The sequence below is a fragment of the Daphnia magna genome, linkage group LG4 (assembly GCF_020631705.1).
Source record: "Daphnia magna isolate NIES linkage group LG4, ASM2063170v1.1, whole genome shotgun sequence".
In the NCBI taxonomy this organism is placed as follows: Eukaryota; Metazoa; Arthropoda; class Branchiopoda; order Diplostraca; family Daphniidae; genus Daphnia; species Daphnia magna.
In genome coordinates this window covers 5493734-5518733 of record NC_059185.1, presented here as the reverse complement: position 1 = coordinate 5518733, position 25000 = coordinate 5493734, and the positions used below count along the sequence as shown (strand labels likewise).

At 41.4% G+C, this 25000-nt stretch overlaps 2 protein-coding genes and 42 non-coding genes across 44 annotated transcripts; 17 read left to right on the top strand and 27 right to left on the bottom strand.

Annotated features, from left to right (window-relative positions):
• Positions 1–2001: 2001 nt before the first annotated feature.
• LOC123471109 lies at positions 2002–3025 on the bottom strand. Its single transcript, XM_045172012.1, is given in 2 exon segments — positions 2002–2103; positions 2105–3025. Coding segments are annotated over 2 exon segments (1023 nt in total).
• Positions 3026–3030: 5 nt separating this feature from the next.
• Positions 3031–4308, bottom strand: LOC123471107. The gene is made up of 3 exons (XM_045172011.1): positions 3610–4308; positions 3079–3469; positions 3031–3041 (listed from the first exon to the last, which is right to left on the bottom strand). The coding sequence occupies exons 1-3, from the start codon at positions 4306–4308 to the stop codon at positions 3031–3033; spliced, it is 1101 nt and encodes a 366-aa protein (XP_045027946.1).
• Positions 4309–4704: 396 nt separating this feature from the next.
• On the bottom strand, positions 4705–4777 carry Trnar-ucg. Its single transcript has one exon. It is a non-coding gene; the product is annotated as a tRNA-Arg (tRNA).
• An 84-nt stretch (positions 4778–4861) lies between these two features.
• On the bottom strand, positions 4862–4943 carry Trnal-aag. The gene has a single exon. It is a non-coding gene; the product is annotated as a tRNA-Leu (tRNA).
• Positions 4944–5727: 784 nt separating this feature from the next.
• Positions 5728–5799, top strand: Trnaq-uug. The gene has a single exon. It is a non-coding gene; the product is annotated as a tRNA-Gln (tRNA).
• Positions 5800–5892: 93 nt separating this feature from the next.
• On the top strand, positions 5893–5964 carry Trnap-cgg. The gene has a single exon. It is a non-coding gene; the product is annotated as a tRNA-Pro (tRNA).
• Positions 5965–10672: 4708 nt separating this feature from the next.
• On the bottom strand, positions 10673–10745 carry Trnar-ucg. The gene has a single exon. It is a non-coding gene; the product is annotated as a tRNA-Arg (tRNA).
• An 84-nt stretch (positions 10746–10829) lies between these two features.
• Positions 10830–10911, bottom strand: Trnal-aag. Its single transcript has one exon. It is a non-coding gene; the product is annotated as a tRNA-Leu (tRNA).
• Positions 10912–11265: 354 nt separating this feature from the next.
• On the bottom strand, positions 11266–11337 carry Trnap-ugg. Its single transcript has one exon. It is a non-coding gene; the product is annotated as a tRNA-Pro (tRNA).
• A 358-nt stretch (positions 11338–11695) lies between these two features.
• On the top strand, positions 11696–11767 carry Trnaq-uug. Its single transcript has one exon. It is a non-coding gene; the product is annotated as a tRNA-Gln (tRNA).
• A 93-nt stretch (positions 11768–11860) lies between these two features.
• Trnap-cgg lies at positions 11861–11932 on the top strand. Its single transcript has one exon. It is a non-coding gene; the product is annotated as a tRNA-Pro (tRNA).
• Positions 11933–12464: 532 nt separating this feature from the next.
• Positions 12465–12546, bottom strand: Trnal-aag. Its single transcript has one exon. It is a non-coding gene; the product is annotated as a tRNA-Leu (tRNA).
• Positions 12547–12900: 354 nt separating this feature from the next.
• Positions 12901–12972, bottom strand: Trnap-ugg. The gene has a single exon. It is a non-coding gene; the product is annotated as a tRNA-Pro (tRNA).
• Positions 12973–13330: 358 nt separating this feature from the next.
• Trnaq-uug lies at positions 13331–13402 on the top strand. The gene has a single exon. It is a non-coding gene; the product is annotated as a tRNA-Gln (tRNA).
• Positions 13403–15100: 1698 nt separating this feature from the next.
• Trnal-aag lies at positions 15101–15182 on the bottom strand. The gene has a single exon. It is a non-coding gene; the product is annotated as a tRNA-Leu (tRNA).
• Positions 15183–15536: 354 nt separating this feature from the next.
• Positions 15537–15608, bottom strand: Trnap-ugg. Its single transcript has one exon. It is a non-coding gene; the product is annotated as a tRNA-Pro (tRNA).
• A 358-nt stretch (positions 15609–15966) lies between these two features.
• Trnaq-uug lies at positions 15967–16038 on the top strand. Its single transcript has one exon. It is a non-coding gene; the product is annotated as a tRNA-Gln (tRNA).
• Positions 16039–16131: 93 nt separating this feature from the next.
• Trnap-cgg lies at positions 16132–16203 on the top strand. Its single transcript has one exon. It is a non-coding gene; the product is annotated as a tRNA-Pro (tRNA).
• Positions 16204–16578: 375 nt separating this feature from the next.
• On the bottom strand, positions 16579–16651 carry Trnar-ucg. The gene has a single exon. It is a non-coding gene; the product is annotated as a tRNA-Arg (tRNA).
• An 84-nt stretch (positions 16652–16735) lies between these two features.
• Positions 16736–16817, bottom strand: Trnal-aag. Its single transcript has one exon. It is a non-coding gene; the product is annotated as a tRNA-Leu (tRNA).
• A 354-nt stretch (positions 16818–17171) lies between these two features.
• On the bottom strand, positions 17172–17243 carry Trnap-ugg. The gene has a single exon. It is a non-coding gene; the product is annotated as a tRNA-Pro (tRNA).
• A 358-nt stretch (positions 17244–17601) lies between these two features.
• Trnaq-uug lies at positions 17602–17673 on the top strand. The gene has a single exon. It is a non-coding gene; the product is annotated as a tRNA-Gln (tRNA).
• Positions 17674–17766: 93 nt separating this feature from the next.
• Trnap-cgg lies at positions 17767–17838 on the top strand. The gene has a single exon. It is a non-coding gene; the product is annotated as a tRNA-Pro (tRNA).
• A 375-nt stretch (positions 17839–18213) lies between these two features.
• Positions 18214–18286, bottom strand: Trnar-ucg. The gene has a single exon. It is a non-coding gene; the product is annotated as a tRNA-Arg (tRNA).
• Positions 18287–18370: 84 nt separating this feature from the next.
• Trnal-aag lies at positions 18371–18452 on the bottom strand. The gene has a single exon. It is a non-coding gene; the product is annotated as a tRNA-Leu (tRNA).
• A 784-nt stretch (positions 18453–19236) lies between these two features.
• Positions 19237–19308, top strand: Trnaq-uug. The gene has a single exon. It is a non-coding gene; the product is annotated as a tRNA-Gln (tRNA).
• Positions 19309–19401: 93 nt separating this feature from the next.
• Trnap-cgg lies at positions 19402–19473 on the top strand. Its single transcript has one exon. It is a non-coding gene; the product is annotated as a tRNA-Pro (tRNA).
• Positions 19474–19848: 375 nt separating this feature from the next.
• Positions 19849–19921, bottom strand: Trnar-ucg. The gene has a single exon. It is a non-coding gene; the product is annotated as a tRNA-Arg (tRNA).
• An 84-nt stretch (positions 19922–20005) lies between these two features.
• On the bottom strand, positions 20006–20087 carry Trnal-aag. Its single transcript has one exon. It is a non-coding gene; the product is annotated as a tRNA-Leu (tRNA).
• Positions 20088–20441: 354 nt separating this feature from the next.
• Trnap-ugg lies at positions 20442–20513 on the bottom strand. The gene has a single exon. It is a non-coding gene; the product is annotated as a tRNA-Pro (tRNA).
• Positions 20514–20871: 358 nt separating this feature from the next.
• Positions 20872–20943, top strand: Trnaq-uug. Its single transcript has one exon. It is a non-coding gene; the product is annotated as a tRNA-Gln (tRNA).
• A 93-nt stretch (positions 20944–21036) lies between these two features.
• Trnap-cgg lies at positions 21037–21108 on the top strand. Its single transcript has one exon. It is a non-coding gene; the product is annotated as a tRNA-Pro (tRNA).
• Positions 21109–21483: 375 nt separating this feature from the next.
• On the bottom strand, positions 21484–21556 carry Trnar-ucg. Its single transcript has one exon. It is a non-coding gene; the product is annotated as a tRNA-Arg (tRNA).
• An 84-nt stretch (positions 21557–21640) lies between these two features.
• Positions 21641–21722, bottom strand: Trnal-aag. Its single transcript has one exon. It is a non-coding gene; the product is annotated as a tRNA-Leu (tRNA).
• A 354-nt stretch (positions 21723–22076) lies between these two features.
• On the bottom strand, positions 22077–22148 carry Trnap-ugg. Its single transcript has one exon. It is a non-coding gene; the product is annotated as a tRNA-Pro (tRNA).
• A 358-nt stretch (positions 22149–22506) lies between these two features.
• On the top strand, positions 22507–22578 carry Trnaq-uug. Its single transcript has one exon. It is a non-coding gene; the product is annotated as a tRNA-Gln (tRNA).
• Positions 22579–22671: 93 nt separating this feature from the next.
• Positions 22672–22743, top strand: Trnap-cgg. The gene has a single exon. It is a non-coding gene; the product is annotated as a tRNA-Pro (tRNA).
• A 375-nt stretch (positions 22744–23118) lies between these two features.
• Trnar-ucg lies at positions 23119–23191 on the bottom strand. The gene has a single exon. It is a non-coding gene; the product is annotated as a tRNA-Arg (tRNA).
• An 84-nt stretch (positions 23192–23275) lies between these two features.
• On the bottom strand, positions 23276–23357 carry Trnal-aag. The gene has a single exon. It is a non-coding gene; the product is annotated as a tRNA-Leu (tRNA).
• Positions 23358–23711: 354 nt separating this feature from the next.
• On the bottom strand, positions 23712–23783 carry Trnap-ugg. Its single transcript has one exon. It is a non-coding gene; the product is annotated as a tRNA-Pro (tRNA).
• A 358-nt stretch (positions 23784–24141) lies between these two features.
• Positions 24142–24213, top strand: Trnaq-uug. The gene has a single exon. It is a non-coding gene; the product is annotated as a tRNA-Gln (tRNA).
• Positions 24214–24306: 93 nt separating this feature from the next.
• Trnap-cgg lies at positions 24307–24378 on the top strand. Its single transcript has one exon. It is a non-coding gene; the product is annotated as a tRNA-Pro (tRNA).
• Positions 24379–24753: 375 nt separating this feature from the next.
• Positions 24754–24826, bottom strand: Trnar-ucg. The gene has a single exon. It is a non-coding gene; the product is annotated as a tRNA-Arg (tRNA).
• An 84-nt stretch (positions 24827–24910) lies between these two features.
• Trnal-aag lies at positions 24911–24992 on the bottom strand. Its single transcript has one exon. It is a non-coding gene; the product is annotated as a tRNA-Leu (tRNA).
• Between the last annotated feature and the right edge of the window lie 8 nt (positions 24993–25000).

The window sequence follows — 25000 nt, the reverse complement described above, 5'->3', positions numbered from 1 at the left end:
ATCATAAGTTGTGCTAAACAAAAATAAACAAAAGTAAACATTAGCAGATGATATTGGGGTAGGATATTACAATAAACAAAAATAAACAAGGATTTTACATATTTAGGTATGAAATAAAACACAAACAAACTAAATGAACAAAATGAAAGTAAAATATGGGATAAAATAAAAAAAGGATGGTGGATTTAACTACGGGGGTTAAGTGTTTTCCATAAGCTCTCTACTTCTTCTTGATTTGGGGTACGTTGATGGTTCCTTGCCTTCCAGTTGATGAAGATGTTGGCAGCCAGAAGAGTAAACGCTTGCCGGAGATTCCCTATTGGCCCAAAGTGACCATGAATCAGATCTTCTTTTGATGTCCTGAAGCCCTTTTGACGCATGATTCCTTCCAACCAGCTCCAAACGGCAAGGCGTTCAGGACAATGGAACATCAGATGCTCATCGGTTTCAGGGTCTTGATGGGAGATTGGGCATTTTGTGTCCTTGTTAAGATCCAACCGATGGCATCTGGTCCTGGTAGGCAGAAGTCACTGGTTGAACAGGAACATGGTCCCTCTGATGTTAATAGGAAGGGCTGCAGTCGCCTTCCAGATTCGTGGCCAATCCAGATTAGGCCTCAGGATCTCCAGCTTTCCCATTGTCGTCAACTCCAGGACCCAATGGTTGTATGTTTTCCGATGGAACATTGTATTCCCCTGCACCAGGATTGAAGATGCAAAGAGTTGCTTGATTTGATGCAGGGGTTCCTGAAGGTAATACGGCCTCTTCATGACTGATACGGGTACAGTGTTGTCCTTGTAGAGTGGCAATAAGGTTCGGAGGGGAAAGGACATCCAATACCGAAGTAGAGAGCTTTCTGGGCTGTTGGAGCCTGTCAGGACTTTATACATGGGGCATAGGAAAAGGGAACGGTAAAAGAGGTGTGTGTTGACCATTCCCAGTCCCCCTTGTTTGACAGTACGGTATATTAGAGTTTTTTCGGCCTTTCTACTTTTCCCATCCATAGGAACTTCATGACAGTCTTTGAAACCTGGTCAGCTATATTTGGATTACAAGGTAATACCTGTGCAATATACACAGTTCCGGAGAGAGCCTTCGACTTGAGGAAAATCACCCTTTGGTAAATATTAAAACGTCGACTGGCATTCTCTCGCAGAATACCATTTAGAGAGCCGAATGCATCATTCCAAACCCTACCAGCTGTCTCGACTATGGAGTGAGAGAATTTAATTCCTAATAGGGACAATGTTGGTGCTGACACAAGCCACTCAAGAAGCCAAATTAATCTAGAGCTCCAAGTCCCGCGTCCCAGGGCTTTTGTTTTCTCCTTATTCATCCTTGGCTTTGTCCACTGACAGAACAAGTCAAGGACTGGTGCTGTCCTGGTAAAATCTTCGTCGAATGAAACGAAAATGGTGACGTCATCAACAAAGGCTCTAACAGTGAGTTTTTCATTAAACAATGATATAACCTTGAGAACTGGAGATAAACGCACAAGTAATGGCTAAATGTATAGAACGAAGAGATGGACAGATAGGGGGCATCCCTGGCGAAATGACTGAATATCATAAATCACCCCAGCCACCTCTGATCCGTTAAGGATTGACATTCTTGTTACAGAATACCTAGTCTGTAACCAAGGGACGAAAGTTGTGAGGTAGCCAATAACATCCAGAATCCTCCAGAGGACTTCCCTGTTAACCAGGTCGTAGGCCTTTTCAAAGTCAACTCCAACAATGGCAGCGCCCATACCCCGAATCGCAAAGTTGTAAGAGTCATGGCATCCCCGGTCATCAACGAATTGAATGACATCTCTATAAAGCATTAAATTGTCAAAAATCAATCTACCAGGTACCCCACCTTTTTGATGAGGCCCTATGGTAGATGACAGTGTCTGCCTCAATCGTCTCGCTAAAACAGATGCCATGACTTTGTAGTCACAATTCAGAAGAGAAATTGGCCGAAAATTAGAAATTCCACAGAGCCCTGAAGACTTGGGAATTAGCCTGATCGCCGCTTGGCCCTACGATGACGTAAGAGTTTCCCTTTCAAGGATATGATTGAACATATCCAAGAAATGGGGTGCGATCACGTCCCAAAATTCTACGTAAAACTCGTAAGGAATGCCATCGGTGCCAGGAGACTTGTTTGATTTCATCGCCATCAGAGCAGCTTTAATCTCAAGGAGGGAAATTGGTGCAGTCAGGTTTGGGGTTGGCTTAAAGCAATCTCTTACTCCCTCAAGAAAATCAGTACCTGCCAGTATGTCAGGAGAAGGTTGATTTTTGAAAATTTTACTGAAATGTGAAATAATCTCTCCTGAAATGTCCTCTTTGGTCGATAAGCATGTGCCATTAGAGGCAATGATTTTATCAATACGACATTTTCGGTAGTTAACTCTAGCTCTATTTACATGAAAAATATTGGCTTCCTCCACCTCTTGGCCTTCAAAGCAGCGGGAACGAATCCCATACCCTTTAAGTGTGCTCTCCTCCCAAGACTTTGAGAATTTCCTCAACTGGTGAAAGGCAACCCAATCAAAGGTATCTGCTTCGGCCATCTCCTGAATGCAGGACTGGTAGAAAAATTTCGTTTCCCTAATCATTCTAGCTCTTTGTTTAGAATAATCTACCGAAATGCGTTTGATACCTGGTTTCAGTACACTCTCCCACCAATTTGCGACATTACTTTCCCTAAGAGGATGATTGGCAGATTCATGAATAAAAATTTTTACATAGTTTTGATAGCCTTCTTCTGACAGTATGGAAGTATTTAATTTCCACAAACCAGCAGGGGATCTAGTACGATGTGGGAGATCGAGATTGCAGGTAAAAGTTGATTGTACCGATTGATGATCACTAACCGACAAAGATTGCAAATAAATATTTACAAAATTCTCTGCAAAAGATCGGCTAGCATATATCCTATCAAGTCGAGAAGAACCGGAGGGATGGTAAAAGGTGTGCCCCGGTTCACTTTTATTTAGCTTTTTCCAGATATCTACCAGATCAAGACCAGTAACCATCTCTTTCAAAGCATAGCTGATAATATTACTTTGGGAAGAGAAGGAGTCGGAGCATGCCTTATCTTGGATGTCGTCTACGCAGTTAAAATCGCCCATCAACACGAAGGGCAGTCGAGTAGTTATTGTGTAAGCAGGGACGGTTTGACTAAGGAAGTTGTTTCTCTCGGTTTTTACGTGACTACCTGACGGAGCATAGATATTAATGAACGTGAAACATTTCACGTCAATAGATATAAGCCTTCCGTCGGGTTCTAGAAGTAATCGAGAATAGTCCAGACCATGTCTAATGAGAATGGCTGTTCCATTTTTGTTGGGACCGACATTTGCCAACAAACGGTAGCGACTTTCAATAATTGGACAAGAATGAAATGCTACCTCTTGAAGTCCCACGATATCTAGGTTACCGTCCCTGCAGAAGTTAAAAAGAATTTGACGTCGCTCGACTGACCTAATCCCTCCAATGTTGATAGATGCGATTTTTAGCTTTGCAGTCATTTAAATGGTTTCTTGGGTTGAGAAGTGGACAAGGTTGGTCTAGAATTCTGGGGTGTCAATGTTGGTTTGAAACGTTTGCTTTGTGGTACAGTGGGAACTTTCAGGTGGTCACTTGTTTTGTCAGTTTCCATGGACTCAACTTCCCCCAAATTGGGTTCCACTGGTTCCATGGAAATTGTCATAGGTTCCGAGTCATCAGGTTGTGTTTCAGGGATTATCATTTGAGCGGGCGGAGTCTGTCGTGGTGGGTCGTCTGTGGATTTAACGGGTTGTTCGGTGGGAGAAATTTCTAAGTTGGGAGTCCCCCCTGAGAGTGAACTTTGTAATCCACACTCAAGAAGGGCCTTAGAAACCATGGGGTCTACATCTAAGGGTAGAGTGACGGGTTTTTCCGGGACTGTCTCTGTCTTTTTAGTCATTTTATTACTGGGCTTTTGGACAATGATAGGTTCCTTATTACGTCTCAAAGTTGGGCAGTTGTAGCTAAAATGGGTTTCGTCGTCACACAGTCTGCAAGTAGGTTTTTGTCCCTCATACTTTACCATGGCACGATAGCTGCCAATAGTAATGTATGAGGGAATATTCTTAGTCAACGTCATTCGTACTATCATCCAAGTGGCAAGGACAGGGTATAAAACGTCATCCTCTGCCACCCGATAGCGTTCCCAACGAGCATCAATTATGGTTCCAAATTCCTTCAGACGTGTCTTTACTACTCCCAAGTCTAGATTCTGTGGAATCCCTGCAATTCTGACAAATTTCTCCGGAATATTACTGTCCCTGATCATAATCATCTGATCATCACGGCCATCTGATCAGATGGCCGTCTCGCCATCTGGGTGCCGCGCGACTTAAGTGTCCGCGATGCCTCAAATACAAACGGCTCTTTAAAAAATAAAGGTCGCTTTAAGCTTTTTTTTTCTGCAATGAAATTAAAGCACTCTCTCTCGAGCAGTTTTGTTTGTTTCGGTTTCCGGCTTTGAAAACATCGAATAATCAAGTCTACGTAATCGCCGGTATCCGATGTACTTATTTACCCCGTACCTTGGTGTGCCCTTGAGGCATCGCACATAACTAGGAGCAACGCAAGCAATGGGTGGGTAGTAGTTTGTTGCTGTGAAATGTACTTGTGTTGCCATCTGAGCTGTTTCGTCGATTTCCTATACTTTAATATAAGATAGAACTGATCGTAGCAGGACTCGAACCTGCAATCTTCGGATCCGAAGTCCGACGCCTTATCCATTAGGCCACACGACCCTATTAATATCGAGACATTGAATGTATAAATAAAAATGATCATCTCAATGTTGGGTAAAAGATAAATTTTAATTTAGTAATGAATGGCAGCGATGGGATTCGAACCCATGCCCCCGAAGAGACTGGTGCCTTAAACCAGCGCCTTGGACCGCTCGGCCACGCTACCTTGATAATTGCGGCAAGCGGATGTTCCTTGAGGCTGAATTTGCAAGTTTTCTATTACAACATATGAACCTTTGTCCCAGATTGGTTAGCAACTTTGTTTGGTAATATCGCAAGATATAAAAGTACTTTGTTTTATCTAACTTCGAAAGGATTATATAGGTTTGAAATGACTTGCTTTGCTTATTGATGATGAACACAGATTGCCGAAGGTGAAAGCTAATTTAGCTCACGTGCAGAGTAATTCAAAGCGTGTGTTAAGAGAGAGTTCATGAGCTGTGTTTGATATTACATTAGTGCAAATTTCCACATGCAAATCCACTAAATGATGTTATCTTGAAACATTTGAATAACCTTGGGGCTCATCCGGGATTTGAACCCGGGATCTCCTACACCCAAAGCAGGAATCATACCACTAGACCAATGAGCCACATGCAAGAACGCACCAGTTGAGCGAGCGACTTACAGATAGCTTACAATATCATTCTAATAAATGTTTGATTCCTCCAGTCCACCGCTCAACCAATTGAGCCATCAAAGGATGATGTAGATGGAAGGGGTAACGTCAAGTGGATTTCACCTTAGACAAATGCTTCTAGAAAACTGTTCAACATTGCGTAGTATGGCAATGAACGAAGCAGTGCAATTTCTACGCGTTACACCTTACCATCTTAACGACTAATTTTCGACCGTGTGGATGGATCAGAGCTTACGCCTTACATTTTAAGTACCTTCCGTATGGTCGTAAGGCGTCGAAAAGTCACTTTTCTGGATAAAGTTACGACAACGGTTCCATGGTGTAATGGTTATCACATCAGACTTTGACTCTGGTAATCTGAGTTCGATTCTCAGTGGAACCTTCATTTATGATCGTTTCGCCCTTGAAAGACTATTTCTAGTCTATGATGATCAAGGTTTTTATAGGCATTTAATGTTTTATAGATCACGTATCAGGCTCATTGGTCTAGTAGTATGATACTTGCTTCGGGTGTAAGTGATCCCGGGTTCAATTCCCGGATGGGCCCATTATAATTTATTTCATCCGGAGGATTTACAAGTGATGTTCTTCCTCTTTATGTAAGATTACTACGGTCGACCGAAATCACAGAAAACACTAAAGATGTACCTGTGCTTGTTTCAGCAGGATTAGGATGTACTTGGCCGTTGCGTTTAGAAATCCTCGTCGTGAATGCCAACGGAAACATATTTTTTTTTTTTTTTTTTTTTTTTTTTTTTTTTTTTTTTTTTTTTTTTTTTTTTTTTTTTTTTATAGGGGGGGGCCCGAACCCCGAATTTTTTTTTTTTTTTTGTAAAATCCTCTTTTATTATCAGTTAATTTTCATGGCACTCTAACATTTATCAAAACAAAAGAAGCAACAAAGATACAAATAATTATTTTCCTTGGATGCAGACGATTAAAAGGGGAAGAAAAGCAAAAATGTGACAATGTAGGTCCCGTTAATATGGTCGAAACTAAAACAAAAACAAACAAATGCGAACAAATATTGAGGTAGATTAATACAAGAAAAACAAAAAAACCAAAGGTAAACAAAAGCAATTGTCTAGCAGACACCAAAAAAACAAAAATAAACAAAGGATTTACAAATAGAGGCAGGGAAATATATACAAAAGCAATATAAAACAACAAAACGGAACTAAAAGGGAAGACTAAATGGAAAGGAGTGGACTGGGAGGAAAAAGTGCTTTCCATAAGCTCTCTACTTCTTCTTGGCGAGGGATACGATGGGTATTTCTTGCTTTCCAGGTGATGAAGATGTATGCAGCCAGAAGAGTAAATGTTTGCCGGAGATTACCTATTGGCCCAAAATGGCCACGAATGAGATCTTCTTTGGAAGACTTGCAGCCCATTTGACGTATGGTTCCTTCCAACCAGCTCCAAACGATGTGGCGTTCAGGACATTGGAATGTCAGATGCTCATCGGTTTCTGGGTGCTGATGGCAGATTGGACATGTTGCATCTTTGGAAGGATCTAACCGATGGCATCTGGTCCTGGTAGGGAGAAGTCGCTGGTTGAAAAGGAACATGGTTTCTCTGATGTTGCTTGGCAGGGCTGCAGTCTCCTTCCAGATACGTGGCCAATCCAGGTTAGGCCTTAGGATCTCCAGCTTCCCCAAAGTGGTCACCTCCAGGATCCAATGGTTGTATGTTTTCCTGTGCACCATTGGACTCCCCTGCACCAGGATCGAAGAGGCAAATAGTTGTTTTATTTGGTGCAGGGGTTCCTGAAGGTAAGTGGGCCTCTTCATAACTGCAACGGGTACGGTGTTGTTCTTGTAGAGAGGTAGTACGGTTCGAAGAGGAAAGGACATCCAATAACGAAGTAGAGAGCTTTCTGGACTATTGGGGCCTGTCAGGACTTTATACATAGGACACAAGAAAAGGGAACGGTAAAAAGATGTGTGTTGACCATTCCCAGTCCCCCTTGACTAACAGGACGATAAACTACAGTTTTGTTCGGCCTTTCAACTTTTCCAATCCATAGAAATTTCATGATAGCCTTTAAAATCTGGTCAGCCATATTTTGTTTACATGGTAATACTTGTGCAATAAACACAGTTCCGGAGAGAGCCTTCGACTTCAGGAAAATAACCCTCTGGTATAGATTGAAACGTCGACAGGCATTCTCTCGCAGAATACCATTTAGAGAGCCGAATGCATCATTCCAAACCCTATCAGCTGTCTCAACTATGGAGTGAGAGAATTTAATTCCTAATAGGGACAATGTTTGTGCCGACACAAGCCACTCAAGAGGCCAAGTCATCCTAGAGCTCCAAGTCCCGAGTCCCAGGGCTTTTGTTTTCTCCTTATTCATCCTTGCCTTTGTCCACTGGCAGAACAAGTCAAGGACCTGTCCTGCCCTGGTAAAATCTTCGTCACAAGAAATGAAAATGGTGACGTCATCAACGAAGGCTCTGACAGTGAGTTTTTCATTAAACAATGATATGCCCTGGAGAACTCGAGATAAACGCAACAGTAACGGCTCAATGTATAGAATAAAGAGATGGACAGATAGGGGGCATCCCTGGCGAATTGATTGAATATCAGAAAGCACCCCAGCCACCTCCGATCCGTTGAGAATTGACATTCCTGTTACAGAATACATAGTCTGTAGCCAACGGATGAAGGTGGTGGGATAGCCCATGACATCCAGAATCCTCCAGAGGACTTCCCTGTTAACCAGGTCGTAGGCCTTTTCAAAGTCAACTCCAACAATGGCAGCGCCCATACCCCGAATCGCAAAGTTGGAAGAGTCATGGCATCCCCGGTCATCAACGAATTGAATGACATCTCTATAAAGCATTAAATTGTCAAAAATCAATCTACCAGGTACCCCACCTTTTTGATGAGGCCCTATGGTAGATGACAGTGTCTGCCTCAATCGTCTCGCTAAAACAGATGCCATGACTTTGTAGTCACAATTCAGAAGAGAAATTGGCCGAAAATTAGAAATTCCACAGAGCCCTGAAGACTTGGGAATTAGCCTGATCGCCGCTTGGCCCTGCGATGACGTAAGAGTTTCCCTTTCAAGGATATGATTGAACATATCCAAGAAATGGGGTGCGATCACGTCCCAAAATTCTACGTAAAACTCGTAAGGAATGCCATCGGTGCCAGGAGACTTGTTTGATTTCATCGCCATCAGAGCAGCTTTAATCTCAAGGAGGGAAATTGGTGCAGTCAGGTTTGGGGTTGGCTTAAAGCAATCTCTTACTCCCTCAAGAAAATCAGTACCTGCCAGTATGTCAGGAGAAGGTTGATTTTTGAAAATTTTACTGAAATGTGAAATAATCTCTCCTGAAATGTCCTCTTTGGTCGATAAGCATGTGCCATTAGAGGCAATGATTTTATCAATACGACATTTTCGGTAGTTAACTCTAGCTCTATTTACATGAAAAATATTGGCTTCCTCCACCTCTTGGCCTTCAAAGCAGCGGGAACGAATCCCATACCCTTTAAGTGTGCTCTCCTCCCAAGACTTTGAGAATTTCCTCAACTGGTGAAAGGCAACCCAATCAAAGGTATCTGCTTCGGCCATCTCCTGAATGCAGGACTGGTAGAAAAATTTCGTTTCCCTAATCATTCTAGCTCTTTGTTTAGAATAATCTACCGAAATGCGTTTGATACCTGGTTTCAGTACACTCTCCCACCAATTTGCGACATTACTTTCCCTAAGAGGATGATTGGCAGATTCATGAATAAAAATTTTTACATAGTTTTGATAGCCTTCTTCTGACAGTATGGAAGTATTTAATTTCCACAAACCAGCAGGGGATCTAGTACGATGTGGGAGATCGAGATTGCAGGTAAAAGTTGATTGTACCGATTGATGATCACTAACCGACAAAGATTGCAAATAAATATTTACAAAATCTCTCTGCAAAAGATCGGCTAGCATATATCCTATCAAGTCGAGAAGAACCGGAGGGATGGTAAAGGAAAGGTGTGCCCCGGTTCACTTTTATTTAGCTTTTTCCAGATATCTACCAGATCAAGACCAGTAACCATCTCTTTCAAAGCATAGCTGATAATATTACTTTGGGAAGAGAAGGAGTCGGAGCATTGCCTTATCTTGGATGTCGTCTACGCAGTTAAAATCGCCCATCAACACGAAGGGCAGTCGAGTAGTTATTGTGTAAGCAGGGACGGTTTGACGAAGAAAGTTGTTTCTCTCGGTTTTTACGTGACTACCTGACGGAGCATAGATATTAATGAACGTGAAACATTTCACGTCAATAGATATAAGCCTTCCGTCGGGTTCTAGAAGTAATCGAGAATAGTCCAGACCATGTCTAATGAGAATGGCTGTTCCATTTTTGTTGGGACCGACATTTGCCAACAAACGGTACCGACTTTCAATAATTGGACAAGAATGAAATGCTACCTCTTGAAGTCCCACGATATCTAGGTTACCGTCCCTGCAGAAGTTAAAAAGAATTTGACGTCGCTCGACTGACCTAATCCCTCCAATGTTGATAGATGCGATTTTTAGCTTTGCAATCATTTAAATGGTTTCTTGGGTTGAGAAGGGGACAAGGTTGGTCAAGAATTCTGGGGTGTCAATGTTGGTTTGAAACGTTTGCTTTGTGGTACAGTGGGAACTTTCAGGTTTTGAACTCTTAAGTTTTCAGACTTTGACTCTGATAATCTGAGTTCGATTCTCAGTGGAACCTTCATTTATGATCGTTTCGCCCTTGAAAGACTATTTCTAGTCTATGATGATCAAGGTTTTTATAGGCATTTAATGTTTTATAGATCACGTATCAGGCTCATTGGTCTAGTAGTATGATACTTGCTTCGGGTGTAAGTGATCCCGGGTTCAATTCCCGGATGGACCCATTATAATTTATTTCATCCGGAGGATTTACAAGTGATGTTCTTCCTCTTTATGTAAGATTACTACGGTCGACCGAAATCACAGAAAACACTAAAGATGTACCTGTGCTTGTTTCAGCAGGATTAGGATGTACTTGGCCGTTGCGTTTAGAAATCCTCGTCGTGAATGCCAACGGAAACATCGAATAATCAAGTCTACGTAATCGCCGGTATCCGATGTACTTATTTACCCCGTACCTTGGTGTGCCCTTGAGGCATCGCACATAACTAGGAGCAACGCAAGCAATGGGTGGGTAGTAGTTTGTTGCTGTGAAATGTACTTGTGTTGCCATCTGAGCTGTTTCGTCGATTTCCTATACTTTAATATAAGATAGAACTGATCGTAGCAGGACTCGAACCTGCAATCTTCGGATCCGAAGTCCGACGCCTTATCCATTAGGCCACACGACCCTATTAATATCGAGACATTGAATGTATAAATAAAAATGATCATCTCAATGTTGGGTAAAAGATAAATTTTAATTTAGTAATGAATGGCAGCGATGGGATTCGAACCCATGCCCCCGAAGAGACTGGTGCCTTAAACCAGCGCCTTGGACCGCTCGGCCACGCTACCTTGATAATTGCGGCAAGCGGATGTTCCTTGAGGCTGAATTTGCAAGTTTTCTATTACAACATATGAACCAATGTCCCAGATTGGTTAGCAACTTTGTTTGGTAATATCGCAAGATATAAAATTACTTTGTTTTATCTAACTTCGAAAGGATTATATAGGTTTGAAAAGACTTGCTTTGCTTATTGATGATGAACACAGATTGCCGAAGGTGAAAGCTAATTTAGCTCACGTGCAGAGTAATTCAAAGCGTCTGTTAAGAGAGAGTTCATGAGCTGTGTTTGATATTACATTAGTGCAAATTTCCACATGCAAATCCACTAAATGATGTTATCTTGAAACATTTGAATAACCTTGGGGCTCATCCGGGATTTGAACCCGGGACCTCCTACACCCAAAGCAGGAATCATACCACTAGACCAATGAGCCACATGCAAGAACGCACCAGTTGAGCGAGCGACTTACAGATAGCTTACAATATCATTCTAATAAATGTTTGATTCCTCCAGTCCACCGCTCAACCAATTGAGCCATCAAAGGATGATGTAGATGGAAGGGGTAACGTCAAGTGGATTTCACCTTAGACTAATGCTTCTAGAAAACTGTTCAACATTGCGTAGTATGGCAATGAACGAAGCAGTGCAATTTCTACGCGTTACACCTTACCATCTTAACGACTAATTTTCGACCGTGTGGATGGATCAGAGCTTACACCTTACATTTTAAGTACCTTCCGTATGGTCGTAAGGCGTCGAAAAGTCACTTTTCTGGATAAAGTTACGACAACGGTTCCATGGTGTAATGGTTATCACATCAGACTTTGACTCTGATAATCTGAGTTCGATTCTCAGTGGAACCTTCATTTATGATCGTTTCGCCCTTGAAAGACTATTTCTAGTCTATGATGATCAAGGTTTTTATAGGCATTTAATGTTTTATAGATCACGTATCAGGCTCATTGGTCTAGTAGTATGATACTTGCTTCGGGTGTAAGTGATCCCGGGTTCAATTCCCGGATGGGCCCATTATAGTTTATTTCATCCGGAGGATTTACAAGTGATGTTATTCCTCTTAATGTAAGATTACTACGGTCGACCGAAATCACAGAAAACACTAAAGATGTACCTGTGCTTGTTTCAGCAGGATTAGGATGTACTTGGCCGTTGCGTTTAGAAATCCTCGTCGTGAATGCCAACGGAAACATCGAATAATCGAGTCTACGTAATCGCCGGTATCCGATGTACTTATTTACCCCGTACCTTGGTGTGCCCTTGAGGCATCGAACATAACTAGGAGCAACGCAAGCAATGGGTGGGTAGTAGTTTGTTGCTGTGAAATGTACTTGTGTTGCCATCTGAGTTGTTTCGTCGATTTCCTATACTTTAATATAAGATAGAACTGATCGTAGCAGGACTCGAACCTGCAATCTTCGGATCCGAAGTCCGACGCCTTATCCATTAGGCCAAACGACCCTATTAATATCGAGACATTGAATGTATAAATAAAAATGATCATCTCAATGTTGGGTAAAAGATAAATTTTAATTTAGTAATGAATGGCAGCGATGGGATTCGAACCCATGCCACCGAAGAGACTGGTGCCTTAAACCAGCGCCTTGGACCGCTCGGCCACGCTACCTTGATAATTGCGGCAAGCGGATGTTCCTTGAGGCTGAATTTGCAAGTTTTCTATTACAACATATGAACCAATGTCCCAGATTGGTTAGCAACTTTGTTTGGTAATATCGCAAGATATAAAAGTACTTTGTTTTATCTAACTTCGAAAGGATTATATAGGTTTGAAATGACTTGCTTTGCTTATTGATGATGAACACAGATTGCCGAAGGTGAAAGCTAATTTAGCTCACGTGCAGAGTAATTTAAAGCGTGTGTTAAGAGAGAGTTCATGAGCTGTGTTTGATATTACATTAGTGCAAATTTCCACATGCAAATCCACTAAATGATGTTATCTTGAAACATTTGAATAACCTTGGGGCTCATCCGGGATTTGAACCCGGGACCTCCTACACCCAAAGCAGGAATCATACCACTAGACCAATGAGCCACATGCAAGAACGCACCAGTTGAGCGAGCGACTTACAGATAGCTTACAATATCATTCTAATAAATGTTTGATTCCTCCAGTCCACCGCTCAACCAATTGAGCCATCAAAGGATGATGTAGATGGAAGGGGTAACGTCAAGTGGATTTCACCCTAGACTAATGCTTCTAGAAAACTGTTCAACATTGCGTAGTATGGCAATGAACGAAGCAGTGCAATTTCTACGCGTTACACCTTACCATCTTAACGACTAATTTTCGACCGTGTGGATGGATCAGAGCTTACGCCTTACATTTTAAGTACCTTCCGTATGGTCGTAAGGCGTCGAAAAGTCACTTTTCTGGATAAAGTTACGACAACGGTTCCATGGTGTAATGGTTATCACATCAGACTTTGACTCTGATAATCTGAGTTCGATTCTCAGTGGAACCTTCATTTATGATCGTTTCGCCCTTGAAAGACTATTTCTAGTCTATGATGATCAAGGTTTTTATTAAGATGTACAGTATGATGCACAAAAAGGTGAACACCGATTTTTTTTTTAAAGCCATCTATGGGTAGGTAATATTAACTGTATACTTTTTTTCAATAGAGGAAGGGTGGATTTGGCGGAAAACCACCATAAGCGGAGGTGTTTTAGTGTAGACACCTCTCTGTAATGCTTCTGGCGATAGGAATAAATGTCTGGAAAAAGTGTGTGTTGTATTTTTCTTAGACACCCGAACCCTTCCCCCCAGGCGAAGAAGAAAATTTATAGAATTATCTAACAATCACGATGTCAAACTCTTTCACCCGTCATTGTAATGATTACACCAAACAAGCACGTATGAAAACATTCAAATAAAAACGCATAATCATATGTTATTATAAAAATATTATTAGTGATCGATACTAATATATTTTATGTCATAAAACACAGGAAAAAAGGTTTTCTTATACGGGGCTTGAACCGCCGCAATCCGGCATGAACCCAAAAATGCTATACCATCAAGCCATAATAACTTAAAGATTACTTTTTTGAATATCTATATATCGTGTTATTTCAAATTTTATAACTGATATCTGGTATGAATATATAGAATTGCGCGGCATGCTTGGGAAATGGAAAAATATAATTTATTTTTTTTTTTTAAGTTTGCCTTCATGAAATAACACGATATATAGATATCCGAAAAAGTAATCTTTAAGTTATTATGGCTTGATGGTATAGCATTGGGTTCATGCACGGATTGCGGCGGTTCAAGCCCCGTATAAGAAAACCTTTTTTCCTGTGTTTTATGACATAAAATATATTAGTATCGATCACTAATAATATTTTTATAATAACATATGATTATGCGTTTTTATTTGAATGTTTTCATACGTGCTTGTTTGGTGTAATCATTACAATGACGGGTGAAAGAGTTTGACATCGTGATTGTTAGATAATTCTATAAATTTTCTTCTTCGCCTGGGGGGGGGGGGAAGGGTTCGGGTGTCTAAGAAAAATACAACACACACTTTTTCCAGACATTTATTCCTATCGCCAGAAGCATTACAGAGAGGTGTCTACACTTAAACTACCCAGCCTCCGCTTATGGTGGTTTTCCGCCAAATCCACCCTTCCTCTATTGAAAAAAAGTATACAGTTAATATTACCTACCCATAGATGGCTTTAAAAAAAAAATCGGTGTTCACCTTTTTGTGCATCATACTGTACCTGTGCTTGTTTCAGCAGGATTAGGATGTACTTGGCCGTTGCGTTTAGAAATCCTCGTCGTGAATGCCAACGGAAACATCGAATAATCAAGTCTACGTAATCGCCGGTATCCGATGTACTTATTTACCCCGTACCTTGGTGTGCCCTTGAGGCATCGCACATAACTAGGAGCAACGCAAGCAATGGGTGGGTAGTAGTTTGTTGCTGTGAAATGTACTTGTGTTGCCATCTGAGTTGTTTCGTCGATTTCCTATACTTTAATATAAGATAGAACTGATCGTAGCAGGACTCGAACCTGCAATCTTCGGATCCGAAGTCCGACGCCTTATCCATTAGGCCACACGACACTATTAATATCGAGACATTGAATGTATAAATAAAAATGATCATCTCAATGTTGGGTAAAAGATAAATTTTAATTTAGTAATGAATGGCAGCGATGGGATTCGAACCCATGCCCCCGAAGAGACTGGTGCCTTAAACCAGCGCCTTGGACCGCTCGGCCACGCTACCTTGATAATTGCGGCAAGCGGATGTTCCTTGAGGCTGAATTTGCAAGTTTTCTATTACAACATATGAACCAATGTCCCAGATTGGTTAGCAACTTTGTTTGGTAATATCGCAAGATATAAAAGTACTTTGTTTTATCTAACTTCGAAAGGATTATATAGGTTTGAAATGACTTGCTTCGCTTATTGATGATGAACACAGATTGCCGAAGGTGAAAGCTAATTTAGCTCACGTGCAGAGTAATTCAAAGCGTGTGTTAAGAGAGAGTTCATGAGCTGTGTTTGATATTACATTAGTGCAAATTTCCACATGCAAATCCACTAAATGATGTTATCTTGAAACATTTGAATAACCTTGGGGCTCATCCGGGATTTGAACCCGGGACCTCCTACACCCAAAGCAGGAATCATACCACTAGACCAATGAGCCACATGCAAGAACGCACCAGTTGAGCGAGCGACTTACAGATAGCTTACAATATCATTCTAATAAATGTTTGATTCCTCCAGTCCACCGCTCAACCAATTGAGCCATCAAAGGATGATGTAGATGGAAGGGGTAACGTCAAGTGGATTTCACCTTAGACTAATGCTTCTAGAAAACTGTTCAACATTGCGTAGTATGGCAATGAACGAAGCAGTGCAATTTCTACGCGTTACACCTTACCATCTTAACGACTAATTTTCGACCGTGTGGATGGATCAGAGCTTACGCCTTACATTTTAAGTACCTTCCGTATGGTCGTAAGGCGTCGAAAAGTCACTTTTCTGGATAAAGTTACGACAACGGTTCCATGGTGTAATGGTTATCACATCAGACTTTGACTCTGATAATCTGAGTTCGATTCTCAGTGGAACCTTCATTTATGATCGTTTCGCCCTTGAAAGACTATTTCTAGTCTATGATGATCAAGGTTTTTATAGGCATTTAATGTTTTATAGTTCACGTATCAGGCTCATTGGTCTAGTAGTATGATACTTGCTTCGGGTGTAAGTGATCCCGGGTTCAATTCCCGGATGGGCCCATTATAGTTTATTTCATCCGGAGGATTTACAAGTGATGTTATTCCTCTTTATGTAAGATTACTACGGTCGACCGAAATCACAGAAAACACTAAAGATGTACCTGTGCTTGTTTCAGCAGGATTAGGATGTACTTGGCCGTTGCGTTTAGAAATCCTCGTCGTGAATGCCAACGGAAACATCGAATAATCAAGTCTACGTAATCGCCGGTATCCGATGTACTTATTTACCCCGTACCTTGGTGTGCCCTTGAGGCATCGCACATAACTAGGAGCAACGCAAGCAATGGGTGGGTAGTAGTTTGTTGCTGTGAAATGTACTTGTGTTGCCATCTGAGTTGTTTCGTCGATTTCCTATACTTTAATATAAGATAGAACTGATCGTAGCAGGACTCGAACCTGCAATCTTCGGATCCGAAGTCCGACGCCTTATCCATTAGGCCACACGACCCTATTAATATCGAGACATTGAATGTATAAATAAAAATGATCATCTCAATGTTGGGTAAAAGATAAATTTTAATTTAGTAATGAATGGCAGCGATGGGATTCGAACCCATGCCCCCGAAGAGACTGGTGCCTTAAACCAGCGCCTTGGACCGCTCGGCCACGCTACCTTGATAATTGCGGCAAGCGGATGTTCCTTGAGGCTGAATTTGCAAGTTTTCTATTACAACATATGAACCAATGTCCCAGATTGGTTAGCAACTTTGTTTGGTAATATCGCAAGATATAAAAGTACTTTGTTTTATCTAACTTCGAAAGGATTATATAGGTTTGAAATGACTTGCTTTGCTTATTGATGATGAACACAGATTGCCGAAGGTGAAAGCTAATTTAGCTCACGTGCAGAGTAATTCAAAGCGTCTGTTAAGAGAGAGTTCATGAGCTGTGTTTGATATTACATTAGTGCAAATTTCCACATGCAAATCCACTAAATGATGTTATCTTGAAACATTTGAATAACCTTGGGGCTCATCCGGGATTTGAACCCGGGACCTCCTACACCCAAAGCAGGAATCATACCACTAGACCAATGAGCCACATGCAAGAACGCACCAGTTGAGCGAGCGACTTACAGATAGCTTACAATATCATTCTAATAAATGTTTGATTCCTCCAGTCCACCGCTCAACCAATTGAGCCATCAAAGGATGATGTAGATGGAAGGGGTAACGTCAAGTGGATTTCACCTTAGACTAATGCTTCTAGAAAACTGTTCAACATTGCGTAGTATGGCAATGAACGAAGCAGTGCAATTTCTACGCGTTACACCTTACCATCTTAACGACTAATTTTCGACCGTGTGGATGGATCAGAGCTTACGCCTTACATTTTAAGTACCTTCCGTATGGTCGTAAGGCGTCGAAAAGTCACTTTTCTGGATAAAGTTACGACAACGGTTCCATGGTGTAATGGTTATCACATCAGACTTTGACTCTGATAATCTGAGTTCGATTCTCAGTGGAACCTTCATTTATGATCGTTTCGCCCTTGAAAGACTATTTCTAGTCTATGATGATCAAGGTTTTTATAGGCATTTAATGTTTTATAGATCACGTATCAGGCTCATTGGTCTAGTAGTATGATACTTGCTTCGGGTGTAAGTGATCCCGGGTTCAATTCCCGGATGGGCCCATTATAGTTTATTTCATCCGGAGGATTTACAAGTGATGTTATTCCTCTTTATGTAAGATTACTACGGTCGACCGAAATCACAGAAAACACTAAAGATGTACCTGTGCTTGTTTCAGCAGGATTAGGATGTACTTGGCCGTTGCGTTTAGAAATCCTCGTCGTGAATGCCAACGGAAACATCGAATAATCAAGTCTACGTAATCGCCGGTATCCGATGTACTTATTTACCCCGTACCTTGGTGTGCCCTTGAGGCATCGCACATAACTAGGAGCAACGCAAGCAATGGGTGGGTAGTAGTTTGTTGCTGTGAAATGTACTTGTGTTGCCATCTGAGTTGTTTCGTCGATTTCCTATACTTTAATATAAGATAGAACTGATCGTAGCAGGACTCGAACCTGCAATCTTCGGATCCGAAGTCCGACGCCTTATCCATTAGGCCACACGACCCTATTAATATCGAGACATTGAATGTATAAATAAAAATGATCATCTCAATGTTGGGTAAAAGATAAATTTTAATTTAGTAATGAATGGCAGCGATGGGATTCGAACCCATGCCCCCGAAGAGACTGGTGCCTTAAACCAGCGCCTTGGACCGCTCGGCCACGCTACCTTGATAATTGCGGCAAGCGGATGTTCCTTGAGGCTGAATTTGCAAGTTTTCTATTACAACATATGAACCAATGTCCCAGATTGGTTAGCAACTTTGTTTGGTAATATCGCAAGATATAAAAGTACTTTGTTTTATCTAACTTCGAAAGGATTATATAGGTTTGAAATGACTTGCTTTGCTTATTGATGATGAACACAGATTGCCGAAGGTGAAAGCTAATTTAGCTCACGTGCAGAGTAATTCAAAGCGTCTGTTAAGAGAGAGTTCATGAGCTGTGTTTGATATTACATTAGTGCAAATTTCCACATGCAAATCCACTAAATGATGTTATCTTGAAACATTTGAATAACCTTTGAGCTCATCCGGGATTTGAACCCGGGACCTCCTACACCCAAAGCAGGAATCATACCACTAGACCAATGAGCCACATGCAAGAACGCACCAGTTGAGCGAGCGACTTACAGATAGCTTACAATATCATTCTAATAAATGTTTGATTCCTCCAGTCCACCGCTCAACCAATTGAGCCATCAAAGGATGATGTAGATGGAAGGGGTAACGTCAAGTGGATTTCACCTTAGACTAATGCTTCTAGAAAACTGTTCAACATTGCGTAGTATGGCAATGAACGAAGCAGTGCAATTTCTACGCGTTACACCTTACCATCTTAACGACTAATTTTCGACCGTGTGGATGGATCAGAGCTTACGCCTTACATTTTAAGTACCTTCCGTATGGTCGTAAGGCGTCGAAAAGTCACTTTTCTGGATAAAGTTACGACAACGGTTCCATGGTGTAATGGTTATCACATCAGACTTTGACTCTGATAATCTGAGTTCGATTCTCAGTGGAACCTTCATTTATGATCGTTTCGCCCTTGAAAGACTATTTCTAGTCTATGATGATCAAGGTTTTTATAGGCATTTAATGTTTTATAGATCACGTATCAGGCTCATTGGTCTAGTAGTATGATACTTGCTTCGGGTGTAAGTGATCCCGGGTTCAATTCCCGGATGGGCCCATTATAGTTTATTTCATCCGGAGGATTTACAAGTGATGTTATTCCTCTTTATGTAAGATTACTACGGTCGACCGAAATCACAGAAAACACTAAAGATGTACCTGTGCTTGTTTCAGCAGGATTAGGATGTACTTGGCCGTTGCGTTTAGAAATCCTCGTCGTGAATGCCAACGGAAACATCGAATAATCAAGTCTACGTAATCGCCGGTATCCGATGTACTTATTTACCCCGTACCTTGGTGTGCCCTTGAGGCATCGCACATAACTAGGAGCAACGCAAGCAATGGGTGGGTAGTAGTTTGTTGCTGTGAAATGTACTTGTGTTGCCATCTGAGTTGTTTCGTCGATTTCCTATACTTTAATATAAGATAGAACTGATCGTAGCAGGACTCGAACCTGCAATCTTCGGATCCGAAGTCCGACGCCTTATCCATTAGGCCACACGACCCTATTAATATCGAGACATTGAATGTATAAATAAAAATGATCATCTCAATGTTGGGTAAAAGATAAATTTTAATTTAGTAATGAATGGCAGCGATGGGATTCGAACCCATGCCCCCGAAGAGACTGGTGCCTTAAACCAGCGCCTTGGACCGCTCGGCCACGCTACCTTGATAATTGCGGCAAGCGGATGTTCCTTGAGGCTGAATTTGCAAGTTTTCTATTACAACATATGAACCAATGTCCCAGATTGGTTAGCAACTTTGTTTGGTAATATCGCAAGATATAAAAGTACTTTGTTTTATCTAACTTCGAAAGGATTATATAGGTTTGAAATGACTTGCTTTGCTTATTGATGATGAACACAGATTGCCGAAGGTGAAAGCTAATTTAGCTCACGTGCAGAGTAATTCAAAGCGTCTGTTAAGAGAGAGTTCATGAGCTGTGTTTGATATTACATTAGTGCAAATTTCCACATGCAAATCCACTAAATGATGTTATCTTGAAACATTTGAATAACCTTGGGGCTCATCCGGGATTTGAACCCGGGACCTCCTACACCCAAAGCAGGAATCATACCACTAGACCAATGAGCCACATGCAAGAACGCACCAGTTGAGCGAGCGACTTACAGATAGCTTACAATATCATTCTAATAAATGTTTGATTCCTCCAGTCCACCGCTCAACCAATTGAGCCATCAAAGGATGATGTAGATGGAAGGGGTAACGTCAAGTGGATTTCACCTTAGACTAATGCTTCTAGAAAACTGTTCAACATTGCGTAGTATGGCAATGAACGAAGCAGTGCAATTTCTACGCGTTACACCTTACCATCTTAACGACTAATTTTCGACCGTGTGGATGGATCAGAGCTTACGCCTTACATTTTAAGTACCTTCCGTATGGTCGTAAGGCGTCGAAAAGTCACTTTTCTGGATAAAGTTACGACAACGGTTCCATGGTGTAATGGTTATCACATCAGACTTTGACTCTGATAATCTGAGTTCGATTCTCAGTGGAACCTTCATTTATGATCGTTTCGCCCTTGAAAGACTATTTCTAGTCTATGATGATCAAGGTTTTTATAGGCATTTAATGTTTTATAGATCACGTATCAGGCTCATTGGTCTAGTAGTATGATACTTGCTTCGGGTGTAAGTGATCCCGGGTTCAATTCCCGGATGGGCCCATTATAGTTTATTTCATCCGGAGGATTTACAAGTGATGTTATTCCTCTTTATGTAAGATTACTACGGTCGACCGAAATCACAGAAAACACTAAAGATGTACCTGTGCTTGTTTCAGCAGGATTAGGATGTACTTGGCCGTTGCGTTTAGAAATCCTCGTCGTGAATGCCAACGGAAACATCGAATAATCAAGTCTACGTAATCGCCGGTATCCGATGTACTTATTTACCCCGTACCTTGGTGTGCCCTTGAGGCATCGCACATAACTAGGAGCAACGCAAGCAATGGGTGGGTAGTAGTTTGTTGCTGTGAAATGTACTTGTGTTGCCATCTGAGTTGTTTCGTCGATTTCCTATACTTTAATATAAGATAGAACTGATCGTAGCAGGACTCGAACCTGCAATCTTCGGATCCGAAGTCCGACGCCTTATCCATTAGGCCACACGACCCTATTAATATCGAGACATTGAATGTATAAATAAAAATGATCATCTCAATGTTGGGTAAAAGATAAATTTTAATTTAGTAATGAATGGCAGCGATGGGATTCGAACCCATGCCCCCGAAGAGACTGGTGCCTTAAACCAGCGCCTTGGACCGCTCGGCCACGCTACCTTGATAATTGCGGCAAGCGGATGTTCCTTGAGGCTGAATTTGCAAGTTTTCTATTACAACATATGAACCAATGTCCCAGATTGGTTAGCAACTTTGTTTGGTAATATCGCAAGATATAAAAGTACTTTGTTTTATCTAACTTCGAAAGGATTATATAGGTTTGAAATGACTTGCTTTGCTTATTGATGATGAACACAGATTGCCGAAGGTGAAAGCTAATTTAGCTCACGTGCAGAGTAATTCAAAGCGTCTGTTAAGAGAGAGTTCATGAGCTGTGTTTGATATTACATTAGTGCAAATTTCCACATGCAAATCCACTAAATGATGTTATCTTGAAACATTTGAATAACCTTGGGGCTCATCCGGGATTTGAACCCGGGACCTCCTACACCCAAAGCAGGAATCATACCACTAGACCAATGAGCCACATGCAAGAACGCACCAGTTGAGCGAGCGACTTACAGATAGCTTACAATATCATTCTAATAAATGTTTGATTCCTCCAGTCCACCGCTCAACCAATTGAGCCATCAAAGGATGATGTAGATGGAAGGGGTAACGTCAAGTGGATTTCACCTTAGACTAATGCTTCTAGAAAACTGTTCAACATTGCGTAGTATGGCAATGAACGAAGCAGTGCAATTTCTACGCGTTACACCTTACCATCTTAACGACTAATTTTCGACCGTGTGGATGGATCAGAGCTTACGCCTTACATTTTAAGTACCTTCCGTATGGTCGTAAGGCGTCGAAAAGTCACTTTTCTGGATAAAGTTACGACAACGGTTCCATGGTGTAATGGTTATCACATCAGACTTTGACTCTGATAATCTGAGTTCGATTCTCAGTGGAACCTTCATTTATGATCGTTTCGCCCTTGAAAGACTATTTCTAGTCTATGATGATCAAGGTTTTTATAGGCATTTAATGTTTTATAGATCACGTATCAGGCTCATTGGTCTAGTAGTATGATACTTGCTTCGGGTGTAAGTGATCCCGGGTTCAATTCCCGGATGGGCCCATTATAGTTTATTTCATCCGGAGGATTTACAAGTGATGTTATTCCTCTTTATGTAAGATTACTACGGTCGACCGAAATCACAGAAAACACTAAAGATGTACCTGTGCTTGTTTCAGCAGGATTAGGATGTACTTGGCCGTTGCGTTTAGAAATCCTCGTCGTGAATGCCAACGGAAACATCGAATAATCAAGTCTACGTAATCGCCGGTATCCGATGTACTTATTTACCCCGTACCTTGGTGTGCCCTTGAGGCATCGCACATAACTAGGAGCAACGCAAGCAATGGGTGGGTAGTAGTTTGTTGCTGTGAAATGTACTTGTGTTGCCATCTGAGTTGTTTCGTCGATTTCCTATACTTTAATATAAGATAGAACTGATCGTAGCAGGACTCGAACCTGCAATCTTCGGATCCGAAGTCCGACGCCTTATCCATTAGGCCACACGACCCTATTAATATCGAGACATTGAATGTATAAATAAAAATGATCATCTCAATGTTGGGTAAAAGATAAATTTTAATTTAGTAATGAATGGCAGCGATGGGATTCGAACCCATGCCCCCGAAGAGACTGGTGCCTTAAACCAGCGCCTTGGACCGCTCGGCCACGCTACCTTGATAATTGCGGCAAGCGGATGTTCCTTAAGGCTGAATTTGCAAGTTTTCTATTACAACATATGAACCAATGTCCCAGATTGGTTAGCAACTTTGTTTGGTAATATCGCAAGATATAAAAGTACTTTGTTTTATCTAACTTCGAAAGGATTATATAGGTTTGAAATGACTTGCTTTGCTTATTGATGATGAACACAGATTGCCGAAGGTGAAAGCTAATTTAGCTCACGTGCAGAGTAATTCAAAGCGTCTGTTAAGAGAGAGTTCATGAGCTGTGTTTGATATTACATTAGTGCAAATTTCCACATGCAAATCCACTAAATGATGTTATCTTGAAACATTTGAATAACCTTGGGGCTCATCCGGGATTTGAACCCGGGACCTCCTACACCCAAAGCAGGAATCATACCACTAGACCAATGAGCCACATGCAAGAACGCACCAGTTGAGCGAGCGACTTACAGATAGCTTACAATATCATTCTAATAAATGTTTGATTCCTCCAGTCCACCGCTCAACCAATTGAGCCATCAAAGGATGATGTAGATGGAAGGGGTAACGTCAAGTGGATTTCACCTTAGACTAATGCTTCTAGAAAACTGTTCAACATTGCGTAGTATGGCAATGAACGAAGCAGTGCAATTTCTACGCGTTACACCTTACCATCTTAACGACTAATTTTCGACCGTGTGGATGGATCAGAGCTTACGCCTTACATTTTAAGTACCTTCCGTATGGTCGTAAGGCGTCGAAAAGTCACTTTTCTGGATAAAGTTACGACAACGGTTCCATGGTGTAATGGTTATCACATCAGACTTTGACTCTGATAATCTGAGTTCGATTCTCAGTGGAACCTTCATTTATGATCGTTTCGCCCTTGAAAGACTATTTCTAGTCTATGATGATCAAGGTTTTTATAGGCATTTAATGTTTTATAGATCACGTATCAGGCTCATTGGTCTAGTAGTATGATACTTGCTTCGGGTGTAAGTGATCCCGGGTTCAATTCCCGGATGGGCCCATTATAGTTTATTTCATCCGGAGGATTTACAAGTGATGTTATTCCTCTTTATGTAAGATTACTACGGTCGACCGAAATCACAGAAAACACTAAAGATGTACCTGTGCTTGTTTCAGCAGGATTAGGATGTACTTGGCCGTTGCGTTTAGAAATCCTCGTCGTGAATGCCAACGGAAACATCGAATAATCAAGTCTACGTAATCGCCGGTATCCGATGTACTTATTTACCCCGTACCTTGGTGTGCCCTTGAGGCATCGCACATAACTAGGAGCAACGCAAGCAATGGGTGGGTAGTAGTTTGTTGCTGTGAAATGTACTTGTGTTGCCATCTGAGTTGTTTCGTCGATTTCCTATACTTTAATATAAGATAGAACTGATCGTAGCAGGACTCGAACCTGCAATCTTCGGATCCGAAGTCCGACGCCTTATCCATTAGGCCACACGACCCTATTAATATCGAGACATTGAATGTATAAATAAAAATGATCATCTCAATGTTGGGTAAAAGATAAATTTTAATTTAGTAATGAATGGCAGCGATGGGATTCGAACCCATGCCCCCGAAGAGACTGGTGCCTTAAACCAGCGCCTTGGACCGCTCGGCCACGCTACCTTGATAAT

What these genes read in the sequence shown, in the direction of transcription:
- LOC123471107 (XM_045172011.1), bottom strand. Translation starts at nt 4,308, where the DNA reads ATGATCAGGGACAGTAATATTCCGGAGAAATTTGTCAGAATTGCAGGG. An exon ending in ACCACCTGAAAGTTCCCACT is followed by an intron (nt 3,470 to 3,609) that starts GTACCACAAAGC and finishes GGGATTAGGTCA; the next exon opens with GTCGAGCGACGTCAAATTCT.